A 24,041-nucleotide genomic window follows, 5' to 3' on the forward strand; every position below is an offset into this window, starting at 1 on the left:
GCAGTGAGGGACCTTTATCGTGCAAACGCCTGGCATGTGACATACTAAATTCGGTATATGAATATCTCACATGTTATATGTACGTTTATTTATTCTACCTATGAGATGTATATGTTACCGAGAAATAAAGCACACTATGTATAAAAACGGTGAAAAGCATATATATCTGACAAGAGGTTTTTTTTGTTGTTGTTCTTGTTTTAACGTTGAGACATGTTACTGAATTATATACAAATCTGAAGCGAAATGGAGTCAGATAAAATATTATCAAAATGCAATTTATTTGTTGTTTTTTTTTTAATTAAAATTATTGGTTTTTGCCCAAGGTGCTCAGAATTCCCAGTTTTACTTAGAACTGCGAGGGATATGGGATAAGTGGTTGTCAGGTCCGTAGGAAGTCCCACTGTTCCTATGGCCATGGTTATGCTCCTCGAAAACGGGATCTTACCTGTGACACTCGAATAGGGCCTTCTGCACTTTATACCCTCCTCCTTGATAAGGAATCGCGCCTTTGGCCGTTTTACCCTCTCTCCCCCTGGAAGAGGATCGTGCATTTGGCACTTTATATACCCTCTCTCTTCCTGGAGGAAGGATCGTGCCCATAGCACTTTATACAAGTACCCTCTCTCCCCCAAAGAAGAATCGTGCCTGTGGCATTCGTGCCTTTGGTACTTTATACCTTTTCTCTCTTTGAAGAAAGATCGTGCCTTTGATACTTTATACCTTCTCTGTTTTGGAAGAAGGATCGTGCCTGTGGCACTTTATACCCTTTCTCTCTCTCCCTGGAAGAATGATCGTGCCTGTGGCATTCGTGCGTTTGGCACTTTATACCATCTCTTTCTCTTTGAAGAAGGATCGTGCCTGTGGCATTCGTGCATTTGGCACTTTATATACCCTCTCTCTCTTTGAAGAAGGATCGTACCTGTGGCATTCGTGCATTTGGCACTTTATATACCCTCTCTCTCTTTGAAGAAGGATCGTGCCTGTGGCACTTTATACCCCCTCTCTCTCTTTGAAGAAGGACCTTCCCTGTGGCACTTTATACCCTCTCTCTCTCCCTGCATGAAGAAGGATCGTGCTTTGACACTTTATACCATCTCGATAATTAACAACTTAACCGCCTTGAGTTATAAAGTGCACATTTATGATTTTCTTTGCAAATTTATTTACAAAGTACTTTTTAAAAGCACAATATATAAACACCACCGGTTTTTCTCGAGTGTTTGAAGTTAAGGCACTGTAATAAATGAAATCCATATAAGAATAAAAGTCAAGGATAAAACACATATTTACTGTGTTACAAGCTATTTCATTTTATGAATTTCTGTTGTAAATTAAGATAATTAAACATTTTATGAAGAAACATTTTCAGGCACTTTTGGCAATGGAAGATTTACTCCCCTTTGATCGTGATCATTCTCTTTTCACCTAGACCTCCACATAATGACATTTCTATTTTAATAAAAAGTTCTTTTCATCCCTCTGGTCACTCATATAAAAATTTGCTGTAATTCTTAACGATTTTGGAAAAGAAATCTAATTTATAATTAAAATGCAAGAATTTTCTGCACACATTGTGAGGCAAAAGGATGGAGGCGTACAAGGCGAGGACAATCCCTCGCTCTGAAAAAAGACATTTCTCAATTCTAAAAGTTCATGAAAAGTTATAATTTTCAAAAATTAGATTGTCATCATCAAATCTTTTACACAACAACTTTCTTTATTTTATTGAATAATAAAATTGATGAAGATGTCATTACTGAAAATATAATTTTAGAAAAATATAATTTTTCTTTTCCGTGATCTTTGAAAATTGAGAAAAAAAATTGTTTCAGAGTGGGGGATTCTCCGCGCCTTGTAAGCCCTCTTTTTTGACAGAAATGGCACTTCAACTTGACGATTTTATAAATAAAAAATAGTCATTTATCCCATTTAGAGTTATCTCTCTTATCAGGAGGGTCAGTGAACCTTAATAGCCTATCAATGCCTTCCAAGTATTTGGATATTTTCGTAGCCAGCTTAGAACTTGCAATATCAAATAACCTGTTGAAATTGATAGTTTGTATAATGTATTCAACGGAAAATAGAATTTGTTATTGATGTTTGAAAAATGATATAAGTGACGAGTTCAATTTCTTTTTAATAGTTGTAATAATGCATTTTTGTTGCAATGAAGATTATCAATTGTATTTCCAAACAAGGTCATTGTATCGACCAAAGAATTTGTGAAATATTGTCTTAAAATAAGATTGTTATTATCCTTGTATCATCGACTTATTTGTCAATAACCTGCCTCGTAAAATTATCAAACAATTTTTCCAGATTTTTTTTCCAATGCCTCTCGCGTACAAAAAGTATTTCTACCATATTTATATCCATACGTTTGTATTTCTGAAGCGTCAGTTTAAACCAAAAAATAACAATTCATGCCCATACAACGTTTTCCAAAGTGAGGGTGGGATCTTAAAAATCCGAAAAACAAGAAAACCCAAACAAACCTAAACTTCCCAAACTCGAAAATCTTATTTCGTTGGGGCGGGTCTTTATCTAATTTTTGGTACATTTTTTTTTCTTCAAATGTTGGAATTTGTCGGTATTCGAATGTACAATAAAACGTATAAACGGAGGGGGGGGGGGGGGTTAGGGACAAACAGCTTCCAAATGAAAATTATATATATATATATATATATATATATATATATATATATATATATATATATATATATATATATATATATATATATATATATATATACACACACACTTATTTTTGCAATTTGTCTCTTCATTTACTTACTGTCATTTCATAAGAATGAAAACAGGATTAGACACATTTAATAACATGTTTTTATTTCAGCTCATCTTAATGACATTTTTTAAAATTATTTTTTGACCTTAAGATTTTCATTGTAGGTCATCATCGTGTAACAACATGTTTTAAAGCTCACATTGATACTGTACATGTATTACAAATTTTTAATAATTTTTTGACCTCATTATAATCATCCGAGTAAGACGTTCTAAGCCACATCAACATACATGTATCATCATTAATGAAGATGACACAGCTTTTCTTTACTGAACACAAGTACATGCGTATGTAAAGCACAAGATATTTTTTGTTCAAGCATATCTACAGCTCCTTTGACACTTTTTGCGATACATCTAGATCTTAACGATAATATCCTGCAAATGAAACTGTTTTGAAATTTTATAACATTGAAAGTTTAAAAATATACGTGTAAGTAATAATTTAAAAAAAAAACGGGCTAAAACAAAAAAACAAAACAAAAATTGTTGGAATAGGATAAGTAATTAACAAACTATTAAACCAATGGTGGGTACGTCACACAATTGTATGTTTAGTAACTGAGTATTTATGTACTTCCGATTCACATTGCAAAAGTAGCCATTTCGTGACATATAATCCGAATGACTGCCTGAACTTTGAAAGAGAGTCTGGCTGTGAGAAGAGAAGATCACTTAGAGTTGTGTGTCATTTGTCGTTTTTGACATACCAAAGATACAGTCTGACAATGCAAGGCCACGATTTGTACGACACGCCATACCAACCTTATGACATATATTGTTTATATGTGTATATACCAGAAATAAGGACTGCGGTTAGAAACCCGAACGATGTTGGAGGCGTTTTGAGATAGTGTGTTTTATTTTGATGACTGATAAATTTGTATGCAAGTTACATACTTGTGTTGACTGAATAATTGTTGTATGATGCGGAATTTAATGTTGTTTCTCCTAAAAGCCTTGTTATTATAATGCAACTTCTTTGGACCATATAGCATGATTTAACTAAAAATATTTTAAAAAAACATAATGACATATATATATTTTTTTCAAATGAAATTTTGAAATTTTCTTTGACGTGCATCTTTGATGTGCTGAAGCCTTTGAAGTTATAGGATTTTATAGCATGTTGTCTACGTTACGTCTGGCAGATGTTGGTATATTACATGCATACGCTGTTTTATCTTCGTGAATAAGACTAATTAAACTATTCTGGTTATCTGTGGTTGTTTCTGTAATAGAGTCGGTGATGAATATGACAATAGAAATCCAAAGGGAAAAAAAGCTTTTTAAGTTCCTACCACCTTAGCTACTGGAGTTATTTAATGCAAGTTTTAAAAAAGGGCTTAATCATGCAAATCATGGATCATTTGATCTTCAAAAGGTTTATCTTTTGGTATAACTTTTTTCAAAGCAACTCGTTTTTGTTTTTCTTGCAAATACCTCCTCAATGGTGTTTTTGTCGCGATTTGTTTTTCATATGAAAGTCTACGGCAAACAGGGGAACGCATGTTTTAGAAGTTCGTTAACATTTGAATGTTAATCATCGATTTCCTGCAGGTCCCCTTGAAGAACATGTTTATTTGGTTGACTTGGCGGAGCAGCGACACTAGTTATTTCTATTTTTAATACTTCCAAAAATAGACACGTGTAAAAAAAATATATCCTCATGAAAAAACAATTTAACACCTTTGTGTTAATTTTTTCTGTTCTACGCCTCTACGCCAGCGTTAATTAACCTGTAATATATTACCAAAGCACCGTAAATCAAATGGGCGCAAAATAAATTAATTGTTACATAGCAGGACTTTATCATTAAAATCAATTAAGTCATATTATAAATTGATAATGATAAAGGACATTATTTTTCAGCACTTCATTACAAAAGTATACGAAAACACTGTTAGCCATGCATGCGGAGTTTACAAACACTACTCCACCATAAATTTACTACGTATTGAAAAATATATACCCCTGCCCTTTGTAATCAAATGTAAAAAAAAAAAAAAGATTTTTTAAACGCTTGGTAAGAAATGAATTCTTTAAAATCTAGTAATACTGTAATAGTGTCTTTAATCATCCCGATACCAGCATACAAGTTTTGAAGAATACGGATGTTGTGGCGTCTGGAAATGATATTTCTTTCTTTTGTTCTCCCCGTGACCTCCGTATCCTTACCTGTCTATATCAAATCTGTAGGATAAATTGAAAGCTTTGTTCCTTAACGTTACTCGGCTGTACTTTGCACCTGTACCTGTTATTTTATTTACGTGCCGTCAGTTTATTGTTCACAGCAGCTATTTTTCGGAGGAAATTATTTGGAAATATCGTGTAAAACCAGTTGTCGTTAAAGGTATTTTGGGTCCAAAGCCCTAGTAACACTATGATTGTATGACCACCGAAAATTTGCCAGCTGGCGTCTCGGATACACTGCGTGTCGTGAGGGCGCCATCTGCCACGGGTAGAAATTCTCTCTGGCCCTCTTTGTTGGCGGTGACTGTGTAGATAAATGTATATAAGTGCTTAATATGACAAAAGGCACGCGCCATGTGTCATTTCCCACCTGCCAGACTGAGAACACGACGTTTAGAATCAATAAAGAACTCGCAAAAATCAAGACACCATTGTTAAATTTTATCCTATTTAAATTAGGTGTATCAAACGCCTGTTCGCGTTACCTTATGCCGGGTAACTTGAAAAGTTTCGGATTTAATTGACATTCCAGTGGTTGTGGATATGTTGCTTATTTAGCCCTCCAAAATGCTGTACACGAAGACAGATTTTTTATTATTATTAAATCGTCCGAAAACTGGTGACGTCGCAATGACGTTGTGAAAGAGTGGTCACTGTAGAAAAGCCCAATGCACGGATATCAATTTCAAGTTTCGTGTGTCACATATCCACCAAACAAACAATACAAATCTAAACTCTTCCTGTTATTTGCCATTAATTGTCTTTGATATATCCCGTCTTCTGGAAAACGTGTCAACAGGTGTGCTTCCTTTAATCTGATTACATTTGGTCTCTAACTTGATGGATTCAGAATTCTCTAGATTTTTCAATGCTTTTTGAAAGGAAATAAGTGCTTACATTTGAAAAGACTGAAAGGTGCAAGAAAAAAAAAACCTGTGCTCAAACATCCTATTGATTGTAAGTACCTAGCATTTGGATCCGCATTTCAACCCACATTTCTGTGTAGAGATAATCACACCCTGCATTTAACCTTTGTAATGGAGATATAAAAAAAAATCACACGTTTTGAAAAGATTATTTTAATATTTCAACACATAACCATGGGCGTAAATATCTAAACATAGAATTCACCCAGTATGCTGACTCATTTAACGTGTCTCCCCATATGATTCGTGATACTAAATATAGATTTATATATAAAGACCCCGTTTGACAACAGCAAGGCGTTATAATGATCGTGACTGTCACCTGCGTAAAACGTCCTGGTCTGATGACCAGAGATTTCTCCTCACCTGGATGTCAAAAACATCCGCCACTTTCTAGGTTTGGAGTTTACTTTGTCTATGGCACTTTGTCTATGGCACATTAAAAAGGGAACTACAAACCTCTATTTGTTTGATTTTATTCCAAATGGCAATATTTTTTTAATATTCTCTAAGAGAAATATAACAATATCTAACATTCAGGTAGAGTCAACCATACTGACTATGCAGACATAAAGCACGAAACTGACATCAATGCATCTCACCATACATACCACTGTAATTATTTCTTAATTAATTTTCAAACTGAATCTTTGGATCTGGTACTCTCTTCTAGTCGTAAAAAAAATTCTTCGATCATTCACCCCTTGGTCAATGAAGTGTGTTGCTCTTTGCTATTAAATTTAAGTGTCATTCAAAGCAGATATTGTGTTCAAATCGATAACCTACGCTGATACATCATTAACACACTGACCCACAGAGACGATTGTTCGATTTTAGACAGTTACAGAACCACACGGACATTGACCCCCCAAACAAAATCCAATCGATAATTTACAACACATATCAGTGATATGTTATATATTAAACCATCACTAAAAATTGATTTGTATAATGATGAGAAATAAAATGAATAGTCTAGATAAGAAGTATTTTAAATAACAAGGTAAACTCGGTTTTAACAGAAAATAACTGGTATTTTGTCCTTGACCAGGTTGAAAGTCTTAAACACAAAACTGTAACTTAACAGTCCTGATTATCTGCCGTAAACCAATTCTCAGCCTTCCTTACAGTGAAAAATGTTGTTAATTGTTTAAATTAATTAACGATAGGTAAACATGCAATACCTAGTTGGTTTTTACCCAACCAATGATTAAGTATCTAGAATCATCTTAAAAAGATTTGCCCATATAAGGCATACTCTAAGACATAGAATCAGACCACTTGTTCTAGGAATTAGAGTGTAGGCGTGCTAGGAAAGGAAAAAGGACCCCGTAGTTCAGCTAAATCCATGGTTGAAAACTTCTATAAATAGTTCTATTCCTACACAAGTGTTATGTACATTTTTTATTTTCCAGAAAACAAGTAAATGACCTTGAACATAACTTGTATTAATTCTGCATGAAAACCCTTTCCCTGCTCTACTCGGTGAACAAGTTCCGGTTTTTTTTTCACTTAGCTTGTTATTCAGCCATAATAAACAAGATAAATTGTATTGTTTTTCTTAAATATTTATTTAGATTTAACACAATAAACATATCACATTTAACAATAGATAACTTGTAGGAAATCAACAAAGTTCATTTTTTAGATTTTGGCCTCTATGGGCCTGTATTCTGGTTGTAACAGGTTTTAGACTTTGGCCATGGGGCTGCATTCTGGTTGTAACAATTTTTAGACTTTGACCGATGGGACTGTATTCTGGTTGTAACAGTTTTAGACTTCCACCTTTGTGGGGCTGTATTTTGGTTGGAATTCTTAGGTAATGTTCTCGGTGGATTTAATCACCATCTCCGGGATCTTTTGTGAGGATCTTTTTCCTATTAGTGTGGATATCTAGCCATCGTACGTGCTGTTGATCACCTCCGGATAGGATTCTTTACATCCAACCAGATATTGATATTTCCTTGAGTAGACCAGAAAAGGGGCTTTTTCTAAAAAATGACAAATATTGGTGAATGCAATGTTTTAATGGTACATCATCCATGCTTATCAACTCTTATGGTAATTTTTAGGTGCGTAAAACTATATATATCGAAATTTATTGTACCTGGTGAAAATATATGATGAAAGTGGTCAATGTGATCAGACAGGCATTTCTACTACTGGTCCATCAGCAACATCCATAAGGTCATTGTAAACGTGGTCAGTCTTTTCAGGAGCAGTGACTAAAACACAGCTGCAGTCAATAACATCCGTATTGGAGCTCTCTTTTCCGGAAAAGATGCTTTCCAGTTTCCCTAAACTGTCAACCTGTCAAAATAAAAGGTCACGATTAGAGGAAGTTGTGTTGGGTTTTCGTAAGTAGGACATGACGTAAATTTATCAATGAAAAGGAAGCAAGTACGAATTGGGTAACCCATCCAAGTTTCCCGTTCAACGCTGATAAATTTCCCAGAAATCAATTGATCAACATACATATATAGCAATGCATGCATTTTATGCAAATCAGTAGTCAATGGGTGTTGCAGAAAATATTCAAGTGCTTGACAAAAAAGAAGTAAAAACCTACCTTTAACAGTTTTATATCGTTTTCCAAACAGAAAGCTTCCATTAAAGTGTGATGAATATGCACCGTGACGTCATTGTTAAATCCAGTGGGAAGGATGCAGAGTGTTACGTCATCCGGATTTCTGCAAAAACAAAATCAATAGAAGACATTAAAGAACCTTCCATGCATTTTAGAACTTGAATATGAACCTAGATCATTAAGATGCAATACTAACGTGTTCAGAAGCTGAGCACATTCATAGATGCCAAATGTTGTCCGACCATCTATCTGGGCCTGGATAAGTACCTCTTTCAGCATCCGTCCCGTGTTTGCATTCCTACAAGAGGACAGAAGAAAATGATTAAAGTAATTTAAGTAAAAATATTTCCAAATCCTTGTTATATTTTACTATAGGATCTAGGTCAATTTCAATACCTAAGGTGTAATTGGGCAAAAGTTCAACAGCGAGGCTCATTTTTGGAGAGGTTTCCAGCAAAACATTACATTCTGGTATTTAAAGCAACTCGTGATTCATTTACAGTAAACAATAAACAAGGTCAATAAAGATGTGCGCATGTATAAATGTATGATGAAATCATTTAGACTGACCACCGAGTAGCCCAATATTTCACAGTACAAATCCAAAACAAGTATAAGTTCACAGTACTAAAAAAATCTTAATCTTTTGTAACTTTTAATGACATTAACACTTGGGAAAATGAAGTATATTTAAAGACTTACCTTTTTTCGTTTTGCATCACGGATTCGCAGTTGTCAGGAAAAGTCATAGTAAAAATAATTCCTTAATAGATAAGTAAAAATGCAATCGTATAATGTACGTCTGCACTTCCAGAAGTATTCTTTTGTGTAATCATAAACGTGAATACACAAAGGTTTAATACCAGGAAACAAGGAAGGTGGAGTTGAACTGTTTTAGCGGGCGCTCATTGGCTGAAAATAATTCAATATGGCAGATGGTGTCCTTAGAAACACATCGCTTCGAATTTATCACTTGATTGTTACTTGTTGTGTATGACTTAAAAGTAATAAAATAAATGAAAATATGCAATATTAAGTGAAATTATGTTATATTAAAAATTGCAAGGGCGTATCTTGGCTGCTAGGTGCATATACTGATCGAAATGTACGCGCAAAAAGTAAAATCTCTCAACCTTCAGAACGTGTTTACAACATGCAAGCACTTTGGACACGTATATTGATCCAACGTAGTGCCAACGTGTTTCGACCTTAATCAACTTGTACTGAAGTCCGTACCTTTACCAGGGTATTCCCATGTATTACGTGTCTTTTAAAAATTTTTTTTGGACTTCTGCGACATAATGTAATACATGGACGATTCTTTTAAATTACAATTTGCAAATGTCATCATTACGATATCTAAATTAAATAAAAATATGACAGACACAGAAAAGAAAGATGGTTTCACAAATTCTATATGGGATGAAAAAAACACACCCTTAAGCTGCAATTGCTCAGTGCGAGCTGGGTGTTTTAATAAGTCACTGCCTTGGGATACTTTATATTTTTTAAGCTAAAGAGGTGTAATTATAAATGTGTATTTTTTTCAAGACTTGTCTAAGAACTCAAAGAGTCCCCTGGACTGTGCCTGAGTACATGTTTAATACCCCCTGTCGTTCAAATTGATGCTCATTGCCCATAGTCAAAGCTTTGGGGACTTTAAACCTTCAACGTGTTGTGTATTGGCACAAAGAACCGATAATTCTGACTCGTCACTGTATTATGTACAGTAGGTAGTCACAAGCGCTAAGTTGTTTATGATTCATCAATGGTCGGTCACTACTGAGTCAGTGTCTGTAATGCACTTGAATCATCATCGCTTACAAACTTGTAAGCAAAGAGTTACCCCCACCGAAGCACCTGCCATGGAATTATGTCGGTAGAGATGAGAAATGTGTCATGCTTCTTCAGAATGAAGAATCGATGTATACACAATAATATACTAGGTTAATTTATGATCATTGAGTTTTCATTGTGCATTTTTCCTGTCAACATCTTTTATTATTATTTTTTTTTTTTTGAAAATTGAAATGAAAACTTCCGTTATACTCAAATTTAATAAACCAGTAATGCAATTTGTTTTTGTTACTATAATTATTATATGAATGCATCTTAAGTATTTCGCTACTGTTTTTAGGTATATTGTATCGTAATTTACATGTAATAAAAAAACAAGCACACATTTATTTGTTCTGTTAAGATAATAGAGGACTTTACACTTTCGGGTTTTAAAAATACAATTTTAGCATCGCTCCTTGTGAGGAACAATGAAGGTCACGACCTATTAGAGATAAGGAGAGTAATCTGTCCATACAGGTACATATGTAAGGTAGTACAAACAGCGCTCACCTGCAGTGTACCGTACCTATACAGGGTCATTAGTGACCCCCAGACCTCACCCAGCAGATTATAGCTATATCCGCTTCTTTATCAAGGTTTGTACCTCCATTAACTCTTTGAAATACGTGGTGTCTTTGATGTTATTGTGAAGAAAGATTAGGTTAAGAAAGTGTTTATCAAAAGTTGTTGAGCGTTTTGTCTGACGGTATGCCTTGCAATCCAATACATCACAGCTTGAACGAGGATATGCACCAGTGACTCTAGACTTCTGTTGTTCTGCCTGTGCCTGGTTCAGAAAATCAACTACATCCATTGTGAGTCAGCATTAACACAAACATTAGACTTCATCGCTGGTTTCTTTGATATGTTAAAAACGCCCGTTTCCCTGCTTTTTGTCTAATACTCCTAAAGTCCTATAAAGTCACTCGGTGCAATATCGCAACAATTTGAAGACCTTGACAAAAGAACAAAGACGTCTGCAAGACTTTACATGCACTTATATAAATTTCGATCTCAAAAAGAATTTTATTTCCCTGTTTTTTTTATCTGACTCTCTCTATTTGATGACTGACAGATTTTAAAAATTGTTCCAGTGAGATAATTCTTGCTGTTGACTTTTTATAATGTAAATTAAACAGCAGACCTTCCTAATCTTCACCTGGCACCTACATGTATATATATATATGCCTGAGTTACCATGACGGAGTTCGATGTAAAATGTACTAATCTTGTTTGAAGAATAAAATAAAAGGTTAAATTGTTAAGATTGAAAGTACTTCAAAAGTCCTCTATTATTGTACAAGTATGTTGTTTTAACGTCCCTCTCGAGAATTTTTCACTCATATGGAGACGCCACCACTTACCGGTGGAGGGCTACAAATTTTGACCTATACTCAGCACTTGGGGTCATTGAGCAGTGAGGGATCTTTTTCGTACCAGCACGTACCTCCTGCCACACGGGACCTCGGTTTATACAGTCTCATCCGAAGGACCGGTCTCCACGTCCCGCAGTGGGATTCGCACCCGCGACGTAAGGAAGAACTCCTTATTCCGCAACTCTATCTACTTGAGTAAATTTATCAATCTCTGACATTCATTCTGACCGTTTGGATTAGCACATTATGATCGTACAATGAATTTGGTAATCGATGAATTTTTTTTTAGTATTTTACCCCTCGAAAAACGGCTGGATCTTATTTTTGCACGTTATTTTAGACTCTGGACATTTTTGTTGAACTTGTAATCCACGTATTCGCTACAAAACTTGCAGTTTGAAATCAACCTTAATGAAATATTTCAAATCTATAAGAAAAGCACATTATTTTCATATAATTTGTTTTTATTTAAAGTTTCTTTTAATTGAGTATATTTAATTTTTATATTCAGATGCACATTTTTAATTATTTGCGTTACGGATTCTTTTTCCGTATATAGAAACTATCGCTTTCTTGCCAGCATTGAACGCAAAATCGTTAACCACATCACAGACGGCATGGATTGTTTTTGTTTTATGAGAAAAAAAGGAACTGTAGGCTTTTTTAACACTCTACCCAAGAGGAATGCGCGATCCCTGCTTAAAAATGTAACGCATTACAAGCTTAAAATATCTATGATTTACGCTGTAAAATTCTATATTATGCATGAATTCTTTAAATGATATTTTTTGACGGGAATCAGGTAATTCTATTCAAAATCTATTGATTCATACCAAAATCTTTCATATTGCGAGTATCGTTTTGAAATCACTGATGTGTTTAATAATTTTGGTACAAAAATTGTGAAATGGCACCAACATCGCGCGTAACGTCTACTAGAGCAGACGCTCTAACCACTGCGCCACGCGGGCGACCAAAAGTCTTCGACGAAAAAAAAATATAATGATGAATAAGAAAGAAAACATAAACGACGATTAATCATCCAAATATTTAATCAAATGAATTTTCATATCTTGCATTGCTTTGCATGGAATAAGTTTATTGAGATGAAGTATTTTTAGTTCATATTTTCTAAATCGGGTTTGCTAAAAGGATTTTATATTTATAAGCGAAACGTATTCGTCACAAAACATTTAGCATATAATAAAGGAACAACGGACGGCTAAATGCCGCACACTTGACGTCAACCATGACTTTGGGGGTCTTGGGCGTACTGTAATTGATTTTTTTTTTTAGCGGTCAAAACAATAATTTAATTGATAGTGTTCGTAGAAGGTCTCCATAAATAAGAGAGGTTGTCATTTATTAGGGTAAATACAATATGAAATCAATCATAAAGTTACAATATTTTATATCTCATTCTTATTTTAGAGCAATTATAGAGAATGTCTTCGATTTAGCCAGACGCTGACAAAAGAAGCACGCTAAATGTTACTCATCCTTCTCTAAGATGCACCGATTTCTGTTTTTAAAAAAGAGATACTGTCTGCACATCGATGATATAGAAATTAAAATTTTACAACCAAAACCTTTGTACCCCACCAATAAATTCGGGGAGAGGGTAGAGGCTCACCCAAGGTCATCCATTACAGTATGTTTTGATCATCTCAGTGTACTCCTGATTTAGTTAAACCTGATTTGACTTGGCAAATAATCCTGAAGTAAAAAGGTTTTGTTGTTAGGAGTTATTCGGTTTCCATACAGCTAGTGTATATATCTGGATACAATATGAGCTGAGATTTTTTTTGGTTTATTCTCGAAAGAAAAACGTGGATTTATGTAAATTTTCCAGCAAGATGTTGCATACATGGCGGCGTCGTTCACATGTCAAAGACATATCTATATTTATAACTAAAATAGAAAAAATGAACCTAAGAATGTGTGAAAAGACGGGCGTAATAAAGCCTAAGTAACACAAAATAACAATTATGACATGCTTGTTTAGAAATTGATCCTAGCGTGATACATACGCACATCTTTATTAGCTGTTATCAGAAAACATGCGCAATGTCCTCACGTTGTATTGGAGATGAAGCATCAATATTGTTCATATTTATATGCAAAACATAAATGTATTTGTACAGAAAACTCAGACAATATTGCTTGAAAAATTAACATTAGTAGAAAGCTATGATCTTTTATTTTTTGAAATTCAATCTGAATTTTTATCTTATTTTATGAATACTGGTGACAAATTACAGAGAATCGTTATCTTTTACATTAACATCTATACGGTAAACATAAATTAGTTTCTGTTAAGCAGAAAACACTGTGAGATCAGGCCCGGGATCATGAAACATCTTAAGTCTAAGTCCAAAACTTCATCTTGTACTGATTCGTTGTAGAAGTTAAATCGTCCAAAAAGAAAATATTAAGTGTATACTGCACCTCCAAAGTGCTGTTATCTGCAAATGTAGAGATTTTATTGACTATTAATAAATATCTTACAGGGGACTGAAAATTTGATTAAGTCTAAGTCAGCTTAATGACCCTGGAATCAGGTTAATTACCTGCCAATCTACTTCTAACCAGAGTAAACAAGATTCCTTTAATTAATCTTCTTTGATTGTTACACAATTGAATGTCTTGCATTGCAAGTCATCGACTCCTGCATTACAACTGGAAAACACGGTTGCAAAAATGTCTCGAATACTATAGTATTTTCGAGAAAATTGGGTGGTATACAATATTTACCAGAAAATTAATTATTTACCAAATTAAGTTGTGGGAGTAATTTGATAAAATAAAAGAAACTGTCTAGAAAACCTTATCGATTTTGAGTGGGACATTCCAGCGAATCACGATGTTCTTCTTTGATTGATTTTTAAGTGTTGTAAGGCACGTTAATTCCATATATCATTCAAGGTGGCGTTCAATGATTAAACAATAAAATCAAACATTTAATGGAATTGACACCAATGCTGTTAAATGTTAATGATTGTTAATCAGCAATGCAGGTGTGACCCTTTGCCCAATGCACGTCCTGTAATTAAAACTCAGAACGGCAGAGGAGGGGGAGGCGGACAGGGTGCAGTCTCCGCAGAGGTCTCCACACAATTTTTTTTTAAGTCAGTGCTATTTAGAGAAAATGAAACAACTTATTTCAAACAGCATAAGGATGCAATTACAATAAACATTTTAAGCATGTTCATTCGTAGAAAAACATCCCTGACTTTCTAAATCCGAGCGCCTCACTGTGTGCAAATTATGTCAAAAAATACCAAAGATAAAGGAAGACTCAAGAGCATTAAACTCGGTAATTCGAGGGCATCGATGCACCTTGTAAGAAGACCCGTGAATTCATCGCACATTTTGAGTATTTTGAGAAAATACGTAAAATGCTGATGCCAGTAATTATTGATTAAAGCTTATAGCAATGCTATAGCATCATATGTTGCAAGGTGTGCCGTGAAAACTTTCCACAAAGGGTTTATTGTAAATAAAATGCAAAGGTGAAAGACATTGAACACAGCTTGCATTTTGTATAAATAGAATTTAAAGGATAAAGACATAATATTCTTTGACTTGCGGATATTCTGGAAATATCGGGCTTGTCATTTTCAAAATGGTTAAAAACCCTAAAACATTTTACAATTGTTTGAATGCATTTGCTGATTTTGCTTTTAAGAAGGGTGCGGTAGTCGATTTAAATGTTTGTGAGTAGTAAGATGTTTTATTTTTAAATATCTAAATGATTCCGAAACTGTGGTATGAAAATGTGAATAGTTGGTCATTTTTCATATCGATCAATTTTTTTAGTTAAAAAACAGTTTTTGACACTTGTTAACATAAAGAATTTTTTTTAAAAAGAATATCTTAATATAGTAAGAAAAAATAATGAATTTATGAAAGTATAGATATACAATGTAGATGTATTTTGTAGATACTGTAGAAACTGGGATTGGGTTCCTCGCCATTGTCATTATAATCTATACAGTAGAAAACCACTGCCAATTTACAGTTGTGTCCCCCTTAATAGTAGTAGTAAATATTTATTATAGTGACATGTGTATGGTTTTTCAAACAACAAATAGATACAATATAAACGTTATACATTACACCCGGCCCATTGGACCTATATGTCACTTTTATATATGTACAATATTTCCATTTTCAATAATAATGTTTCTTCTTTTTTTTCCTTGTCAAGGAATTACTGCCCCCAACCCTACCCCTTGAAATTTTGGATAAGTCAAAAGGATTTTTTTTTTTCAAAATTTGTGTGTAAAAAGCTAATTTTTCTATATCCTCTGTTTATCATTACGTAAAATTGAGACATCTGCCAACAAGGAAAAGGACCTGTAAAATCCTGATCAGTGTTTGAAATAAAAAAAAATATTTTTTTAAACGTGGTCAATTTGAAGTTTCAGAGGCAAAGCTTTTTGTGACAATGTTCACTTTTTCGAATTGATTTAAAATTTTCCGAGAACATGCAAAGGTATATTTATCTACATTACTGGACTGACTTTGTTTAATAATGTAATCTTAAGGAAATAGAAATTAAATTCTGTTATAGCAGAAGAACACATTGATCACCAATTTCTCCGAACGGCTTTTTAAATAAAATGCCTTCATGTTGTAATATTATATATAAATACACCATTATTATACTGAACTTATATAGCTTACTCGGTAAGTTTGAATACATGGAAGTGCAGGCTTAATCACGTTGTACTATAAAAGCGCTAACAGCCAAGCTTGTGGAATGCGACAAGAATGCGCGCTATGCCAGACATTTAATTCACTACCATACCGATTATCTGTGCAAAAGGCATTTAAACATTCTTCAGAAACAAACTAGACACTCCATTGTATCTAACTGTTATATGCAAAATATTTGTTTCCACTCCTAATAGGTAATACTTTGAATTCAGGGGGAAGTATATGTATGACCTTGTACATCGGCATTAAATTCCAAACAACATGCATGTTTATTGAGAAACTTTTTTACTCGCGTAAACATGTTTCCATGTTAAGTGTTTCATAAGAAAAACAAATTTATTTGCTGTCAGCATTCACAGAAATCGGGAACAACTACTTCAGATATATTTTTTTTTACTTGGAGGTGTACAAGTGAGCGCAAATATATACATCACAAGACTCTGGTTCCCGGAAAAAATATAATGGATTTCGAGTTTCCGAGTACAGTATATTCGCAGTAAACACGAAGCAATCAATACCTGACTGTTTGCTTGTCCGATCTCCAGCCATTAGCATGGCTAATTTGCGAGGTTAGCACATAATAAAAAAATGAGCATAACTGCATCATTTTCTCGCTTATCAAGTCTTTAGAAAGATTACCATTAAACGAATTTTGTCGATCTGTTTGTTGTTTTGAAGCATGTTTAGGATAGTCAAGGCCATTGAAGGAGGTGGTTTGGTGTAGATGAGTAAAATGTTAGATAGGGGTCAAGTTTTTCAAGGGAAAAACCAGAATTTATATGGCACACCAAGCTATCGATTTGATGAATTGTATTGTTCATTTATCTGGATAAAAGATCTGCCATGCATATGGAAACTTTGCCCAAAGAAGCGATCGATCTCATATTACATGTATATCTTTTCTGATTCCAGGCAATATTTTTTAAATGTAAGAGATGACGGATTGCATGGGTAATTCATGTGGAGTAAATTAATTCGGCCAGTTATATAGTTACCCATATTTTTATGTTTGACCATCCTTTCATAACTGACCCGGAACTCGTGTTCCTTCGTGACAGTCATAAGACAAGGGGATGTGAACATTATACGTTACCCAGTCACATTATAGCTGTGACCCACTTCTCATGATCCCTATAGGAAGAGGAATGACGTCAGAAGACTGCAGAAAAAAAGGACCCGTAACACAAACACAAATACGTTTTTTTTTTAAATTCTTTCTTAAATTAAGGGGCAAATGCGCAACTGTTGCATGTATAACTTATAAACAGAGATTGCATTACATTTTAATAATTTTCTGATCCGCTGAGTGGCACTAGCTTTGCTATTGAAGAGGTTGCGTTAATCTAAAACATTTTTGTCAGGCACCTTGCAGGCCCGTAGGAAGCAATTTCAGTTGGGAGGGGGGGGGGCACAACCATATATTTTCAATTGGAGGGGCACTATCAACTACCGAAAATTCCTCGACAAGACCCCCCCCCCCAAAAAAAAGGTCATCAGACGTTTTTATTGAGGGGGCACAAGCATACAGTAGCTATGTTTTCTATAGTATTTATTATATCGGCAAAATTACTGGGGGGCACGCCCTGCGACCATGCCTTGTATAAGCACCTTATTGAGATGCCCTAGCTAATGTGCCTATCTTGGACAAGGATTCAAACTTCAGATGCTGATAATTTTTGAAGAAAATGCTTATCGTAAACTGTTTCACATAACAAAGTTTGTGCATTGCACATTTTGCGAAAAAATGAAGCATTGGTGTTTACCACTAAATTAAACTGTTAAGTCGAAGGATAATTATTAATAATTTGCGTCTGAATTAAAGTTTGAAGTACCATAATTTAGACGTAGATACGTGCTCCAGGCTAATTTGTCTGTTACTAATTCATGCATATAAATTAGTCTTCTTCCCTTGCCTGCTATAGTTTTGGGCGGAGTAAAAGTTTCCTGATTATATTAAGGCACTGCTCGGCGTGTTTGTAGAGTATTCACCTAAGCTGACTAGTACATGTAAAGGGAACATGCAGTTGACGGAGTTGTCAGCGCGGTCAGTAAACCTTAGAGCAGGCGGCAAAAAACATAAACAGGTGAACCTCTGATATGCCCTTTAAACTGGGGACCAAACTTCTCCTAGGACATTGTCACTCTCCCTTTATGAGACAGAGGATGTAATTAAAATTCAACTCAGCAATGATTCCTTTTTACCTTTGGCTATAAAGAAAAGATCATATTTTGAGGAAAAAAAGAACAAGAGGTCCATTATCATTGTTCTTGAATAGCGCACTTTAACGGACTAAAATAACATCGACGTACCAAAAATAGTTCAGTTCCCGATTTAGAAACTCATTTGTTGCTAGTTTTACACTTGCCCACAGAACAAGGCAGCGTTTCAAAGCAATACGACTTCCAGTGGGATCAATATTCTGACTGCACTTAGACCAGTAATCTGCAGCTCTATTCCGGTTCCAGTTGCGGCTTCACAACTGCTCTTTATGCTCAGTCTAAGCGCTAGTCTACAAAATTATTTTCAATTAAAAAAAGTCTTACTCCAGCTTGGATATAGGAGCAAATGTCAAATGCAGGAGACATTAGCTATTCGGCCTGTGTTCAATTGAAAGTTCAACGCCTTCTCAATGAGGGATATGTGACATTATATTGATCATAGGCGCTAGAACCCGCGCGCGCTTTGCCGCGAACGCCTGCGCCGTCAGGTCAGCGATCTCGGGGGTCACTGCTCCGCTATCGTCTGCTAAGTTGTGCTAATCAGACCACATCAATTTAAATTAGACAGCTTCATTAACGTGATTTTTTTTAAGTCGTTTTATTGATTGATCATTTAACTTTACGACGACAACTGATATATGCTGAAAAATGCATATTAATCCGCCTGGTATGTTCAAGGTCTTGTTATGGTATATCAATTCATAAATTTAATGCGAATTGGTTTTTGAAATACATATTTTCCTTAATACTTCACATCGTTTGAGTGATTTTTTTAAATTATGAATGTCAAACATTTTTAGAGAAGATAAGTATTTTTACAAACCCAGTTCTTCCGGGACATGATGAGAATCTCTCAGTTACAACACCCATTCTTCAATTAAATACCAGCATGCATGATTATATAATTGTTGTGTAATGCATTTTACAAAAAGGAGCACAAGTTTTACTTTTAATAGAAATTATAAAAATCTTAGCGTTTTCCCAAGACGAAAGTATGAGTGGAATAGTGTTGTAATATCGTTTGATTATTCAGCATTCCTGATAAACAGAACAACTAATCCTATTTCTCAATATTCCTTTGTTCCTTTTTATTATGCCCCCGTAATCGAAGATTTGGGGGTATTTAGTTTATGCCCTGTCCGTTCGTTTGTCTGTTTGTCCGCAAAAACTTAAACCTTGTCCATAACTTTTGATTGGTTGGAGTTGTGGCTCTTATATTTCACATGTATATTCTTTTTTGTACCTTCCTTTGGGTACCAACATATTTGGCCTCTTGACCTTGAAGTTCCTATTTTTTGCAAAATTTACCAAACTTTCACCTTGACCATAACTTTTGAACAGTTAGTGCTAGGGTTTTCATATTTCACCAGTGTATTTATAATGACAAGACCTTTCCATGGGTGTAAATAATTTGACCTTTTGGTATTGACCTTAGAGTTTGACCCACTTAAAAAAATTAACCTTGGCCATAACTTTTGAACAGTCAGTACTAGGGCTTTCAAATTTCTCAGGTATATTCCTTGTGACAAGACCTTTCTTTGGATACCAACAATATTGACCTTGACCTTGGAGTTTGACCTAATTTTGAAAATACTTTAACCTTCGCCATAACTTTTGAACAGTTGGTGCTAGAGCTTTCATATTTTGCATTTGTATAGCTTATGACAAGGTCTTCCCCTTGCGTATCATTATTTTTGACCTTGGAGTATGACCCACTTTTAGAAAACATAACTTCTGAAAGGTTGGTCTTTGGGCTTTCATATTAACCAGTTATATCCAGTGACGCAAGTCCTTTCTTTTGAGTATAACAGCACTTTTGATCTCTTGACCTTGGAGTTTGACTTGCATTTGAGAAACTTCAACCTTCGTCATAAGCTACCATACGGGGGCATCAGTGTTTCACAAACACATCTTGTTAAAGTAAAAACACCATCTGACTTTATCTTTCCTACTTACCTAGATACAAAATAATAAAGTTTATAGCTGTATTAAGTTATTTACGTTTCCGGAGTAAGTCAGTGTTATAACTGGGAGATTTGATCTGGTTACGTTTAATTGTTATTAACACCTTATGTAACATGCTGTCTCTCACTTTGTAGGAGAAATTAAATATGTCACTAGACAAGAGAGAAATGGTGTGAGAAACATGCATTTAAAAAGAGGACGCTAGCTTGACTTGGTACGGTAAATGATGTTCACAATAAGAAGATTTATAAAACAATCTCCATATTTTGTCCGCAAAGTTGTTTAAGTAAGATTTCGGCATATTGGATGTCAGAGAAATACAATCGACTGCTGCAAAATGATCCCCTGCAAGTGGTGACCCAGTTCACTGAGTATTACGTCAATACTTCAAGAGATATTGTTATTTCATCATTAAATTGTTAAACTTTAATTGGAAAATAAGCTGTTCATGTTTATAGAAGACTACAATACGTAACAAAATATGGTTCATTGCTACATGTATCTTGACAAAATGATGCATTAAATAAAAATTCGCATGCATTGTGTTTGTTGTATATAATTACGAAAGATCCGAAGCAAAACAGATGAAAAACAACTATTCCCAGTTCATATGCACAAGTAAACATGCTTCGCATCAAAACAAATAAACAATGCTATTATACAAGTAATAAATTTTTTATGAGAGTTTTTCTTTTTTTCCCGAAATCCTCTTTTATTTCTCTTGAAAACGTCAAGTGATCACTAACGAATATCGATTTCAGCCTACATCTTTTCAACTCTCTGGAAAACAAGCAAATGTCATCATAAGCACAAACAACTTTTTTTGAAAACCAAAATCCGGGCCAAGTGAAGGAGGAAAGGGAAGTAGAGTACGGTGTGAGTACAGGCATTGGATGTTCCTCGGAACGCGATCACTTCCTTATAAGGAAATAGGCACCGTCCTGGCGTTAAAGCCAAGCTGATCGACGAAAATCCATTTTTGATTAAATTATCTAACACCATAGGACATGTTGAATATCAGTTGGCGTGATGTCTTTGTTAAGCTGAATGAACTATCAGTACTAAGTGCTTGCACTTTATCAGTTACCAGATTATAAAAGCACATGAGAACGGATAGAGTACACGATACGGTTCACTGGCGAGAGAGCTCTTCGGTGCACTGTACTTTAAAAAAATTATTTACCTATCTTTATTCAAGAATTATTTATGCCGTGTAAATTCATTACAGCATTATTAATTGTAATACAGCGGCACAGACATTCATTGTCCCCGCTTTCCTAGATGACCCTTGATAAGACTATAACACAAATGTTTAAAATAATTAGCACGATACCTTAAGTGCATCTTTACAAACTCATGCCTACAGTAATTGAAACTGCATTAACACTTTATGACCTCATTCACCGGAACTTGTGTCACAGTGCAGTTAGCCTTCGAGCAAAGGCGCTCACCGTTATGTGTAGATCTCTAATCGGTAGAAAGTATCAAATTCCTTCATGTTCATTCAAGTATCTGTGGTTGTCTGTTCTCATAAGGCCACACTATGATGCGTCTCATGTTTGTTGGATGACTGGCAGAGCTTGCATTAGCTAGAAGAAAGTATGATCAAGGTGATCTAGAGGGTCTGTCGGTGCAAGTCGTTGTAGTTAATGGTATTCAGGTGATTATCATAATCACTGATACAAATTCTATTTAATAATATGACATGAAGTTTACATAAAGACTCTAGGAAGACTTTATAACTGTCTGACTGTGTTTGGTATACAAACTCCAGTCCTGTTACTAACGGATTCTATCAGGCGCTTAGATGTGCCATTTACATACTTCTGCTATTTCTGTATCTCAAGTGAGGTGAAACAATTAAGACACTTTTAGCACACAGTCAATGCTTAAATTAAATTAACTTAGCTTGTTTCTCCTGGTATTTCAAAAATAGGTTTATTATATATACTGCATTGACATTTTAATGTCATTTAATCAATTTTCTGTTTTTTCTACATTTATCTCCAATAAACTTTAAAACATTTTTACTTCCATCAAACTTTCAACTGATATAAACAATTAACAAATTTAATAAATTTCTTTTTTTTTTTTTTTTATTTTTCAACAAAATCATTCACAATAACTTTAACATCCGAAGCAGTGTTAAATGCATTGATACAGTCCAATTGATGCATAATCATTATGCAGATTTAAAAAAATCCACCATGTCTTAACAAAGTAACACAAAATGATGTCTTTCAAATTTGTCTTTGAATTACATGTATACCATGTAAGAACATGTCCGGTGGACATGTCGGAGAAGCACATGTGTAACATATGCACTGAATTCCTGTCGGAGGAACACGTGCTTTTTGGCGCGAGTCTCTCAGCTGTAAGGATCGACCTGGTTTCGATCCGTGCAGACGTCGCTGCCAGAACATGGGTTCACGTGCAGTGAGATGAGTTCAATTACTCAGTGGGCTGCTGAGAATCACGAGCTACTGTTCACTGCACTACGTCACTCCGGTAAGGTTATCACAGGGAATGGTTCAATTTCGTTCTTGATGATGTAATCAAAAAAATCAGCCAGCATCGATTCAGATGATGACAATTTGTCTGCATTCTGTAAAAACAATAGACAAAACATAAGTAACTATGTCTATAATTCAGATAAAAAAGAATTTCAATGGGTGGGATCGGTATGTTTAAACATGTGAGATTTAAATACCAGACGTACCTTAACAAGTATGCAAGACAGGTCAGTGGGTTCGTTATTGTTCTGATCGCCCTCGGATGCCAGGATCTTTCGGACTTTATCCTCACTGTCCACCTTTAGAAGGGGGATATCATTTTCCCAACAATAAGCCTCCACCAGTTTGTGCTGGATGTTGATGAGGACATCGTCTGATTTATTCTCCAGCAATAGACAAAGGGCCACGCTGTCTGCCTCCTCTCCTAGAAACTCGGCACTGGGCATTGCACCCAGAACCAGTCTTTTGTTCAATGCAGCCATGCTGACAACATCTTTCACAGCCTCGCCAATTTTGGCCATGTAAAATCTACAAGGTGAACAAAGAGAAATTAAGTAACGATCCAGAACTAAACTACACTAAAACCTCCAGATTTATACAAAAACAATGTAAAATGTGCAAAAATATAAAGGATGCCTACCTGTCCTCATGAGCCATTTTTGAAGCAAGTAAATCCGTAACAGTCATGATTATTTAATCCTTTTTTGTTGCGTAATAATCCACAGAATATACAGTATAGTCTGAACAATCGCGTTTCGTTTCAACATGTGTTACGTACAAAGGCAAGTCTCAGTTTATATACCGTCGGCGAGAAGTGGGAGGAGCTAACGGATTCTACGCTTTCTGATTAGTAGTGTCTTCGTCCTACATAGTGGTTGTTGACCTGAATTGA

General features: G+C 34.9%; 3 protein-coding genes across 3 annotated transcripts in view; 1 reads left to right on the forward strand and 2 right to left on the reverse strand.

The window, feature by feature from the left end:
• LOC133205673 (actin, cytoplasmic-like) overlaps positions 1-24,041 on the forward strand; it is a 222,067-nt gene that overhangs the window by 20,817 nt on the left and 177,209 nt on the right. The window lies entirely within an intron of this gene.
• Positions 8,035-9,374, reverse strand: LOC133178367 (growth arrest and DNA damage-inducible protein GADD45 gamma-like). Its single transcript, XM_061313099.1, has 4 exons — positions 9,217-9,374; positions 8,711-8,812; positions 8,497-8,617; positions 8,035-8,237 (listed from the first exon to the last, which is right to left on the reverse strand). The coding sequence occupies exons 1-4, from the start codon at positions 9,261-9,263 to the stop codon at positions 8,070-8,072; spliced, it is 438 nt and encodes a 145-aa protein (XP_061169083.1). The 5' UTR covers positions 9,264-9,374; the 3' UTR covers positions 8,035-8,069.
• On the reverse strand, positions 22,706-23,933 carry LOC133178368 (growth arrest and DNA damage-inducible protein GADD45 alpha-like). Its single transcript, XM_061313100.1, has 3 exons — positions 23,790-23,933; positions 23,356-23,677; positions 22,706-23,241 (listed from the first exon to the last, which is right to left on the reverse strand). Exons 1-3 carry the CDS (start codon positions 23,834-23,836, stop codon positions 23,137-23,139), a joined length of 474 nt encoding a protein of 157 aa, XP_061169084.1. The 5' UTR covers positions 23,837-23,933; the 3' UTR covers positions 22,706-23,136.

This window comes from Saccostrea echinata, unplaced genomic scaffold, assembly GCF_033153115.1.
Source record: "Saccostrea echinata isolate AGI-Se365-2 ecotype Australia unplaced genomic scaffold, CSIRO_AGI_Sech_v1 ptg000002l, whole genome shotgun sequence".
NCBI lineage: Eukaryota > Metazoa > Mollusca > Bivalvia > Ostreida > Ostreidae > Saccostrea > Saccostrea echinata.

What these genes read in the sequence shown, in the direction of transcription:
- LOC133178367 (XM_061313099.1), bottom strand. Translation starts at nt 9,263, where the DNA reads ATGACTTTTCCTGACAACTGCGAATCCGTGATGCAAAACGAAAAAAG. An exon ending in GTGATGCAAAACGAAAAAAG is followed by an intron (nt 8,813 to 9,216) that starts GTAAGTCTTTAA and finishes GTCCTCTTGTAG; the next exon opens with GAATGCAAACACGGGACGGA. An exon ending in TGTGCTCAGCTTCTGAACAC is followed by an intron (nt 8,618 to 8,710) that starts GTTAGTATTGCA and finishes TTGTTTTTGCAG; the next exon opens with AAATCCGGATGACGTAACAC.
- LOC133178368 (XM_061313100.1), bottom strand. Translation starts at nt 23,836, where the DNA reads ATGACTGTTACGGATTTACTTGCTTCAAAAATGGCTCATGAGGACAG. An exon ending in AAAATGGCTCATGAGGACAG is followed by an intron (nt 23,678 to 23,789) that starts GTAGGCATCCTT and finishes TTCACCTTGTAG; the next exon opens with ATTTTACATGGCCAAAATTG. An exon ending in TGTCTTGCATACTTGTTAAG is followed by an intron (nt 23,242 to 23,355) that starts GTACGTCTGGTA and finishes TTGTTTTTACAG; the next exon opens with AATGCAGACAAATTGTCATC.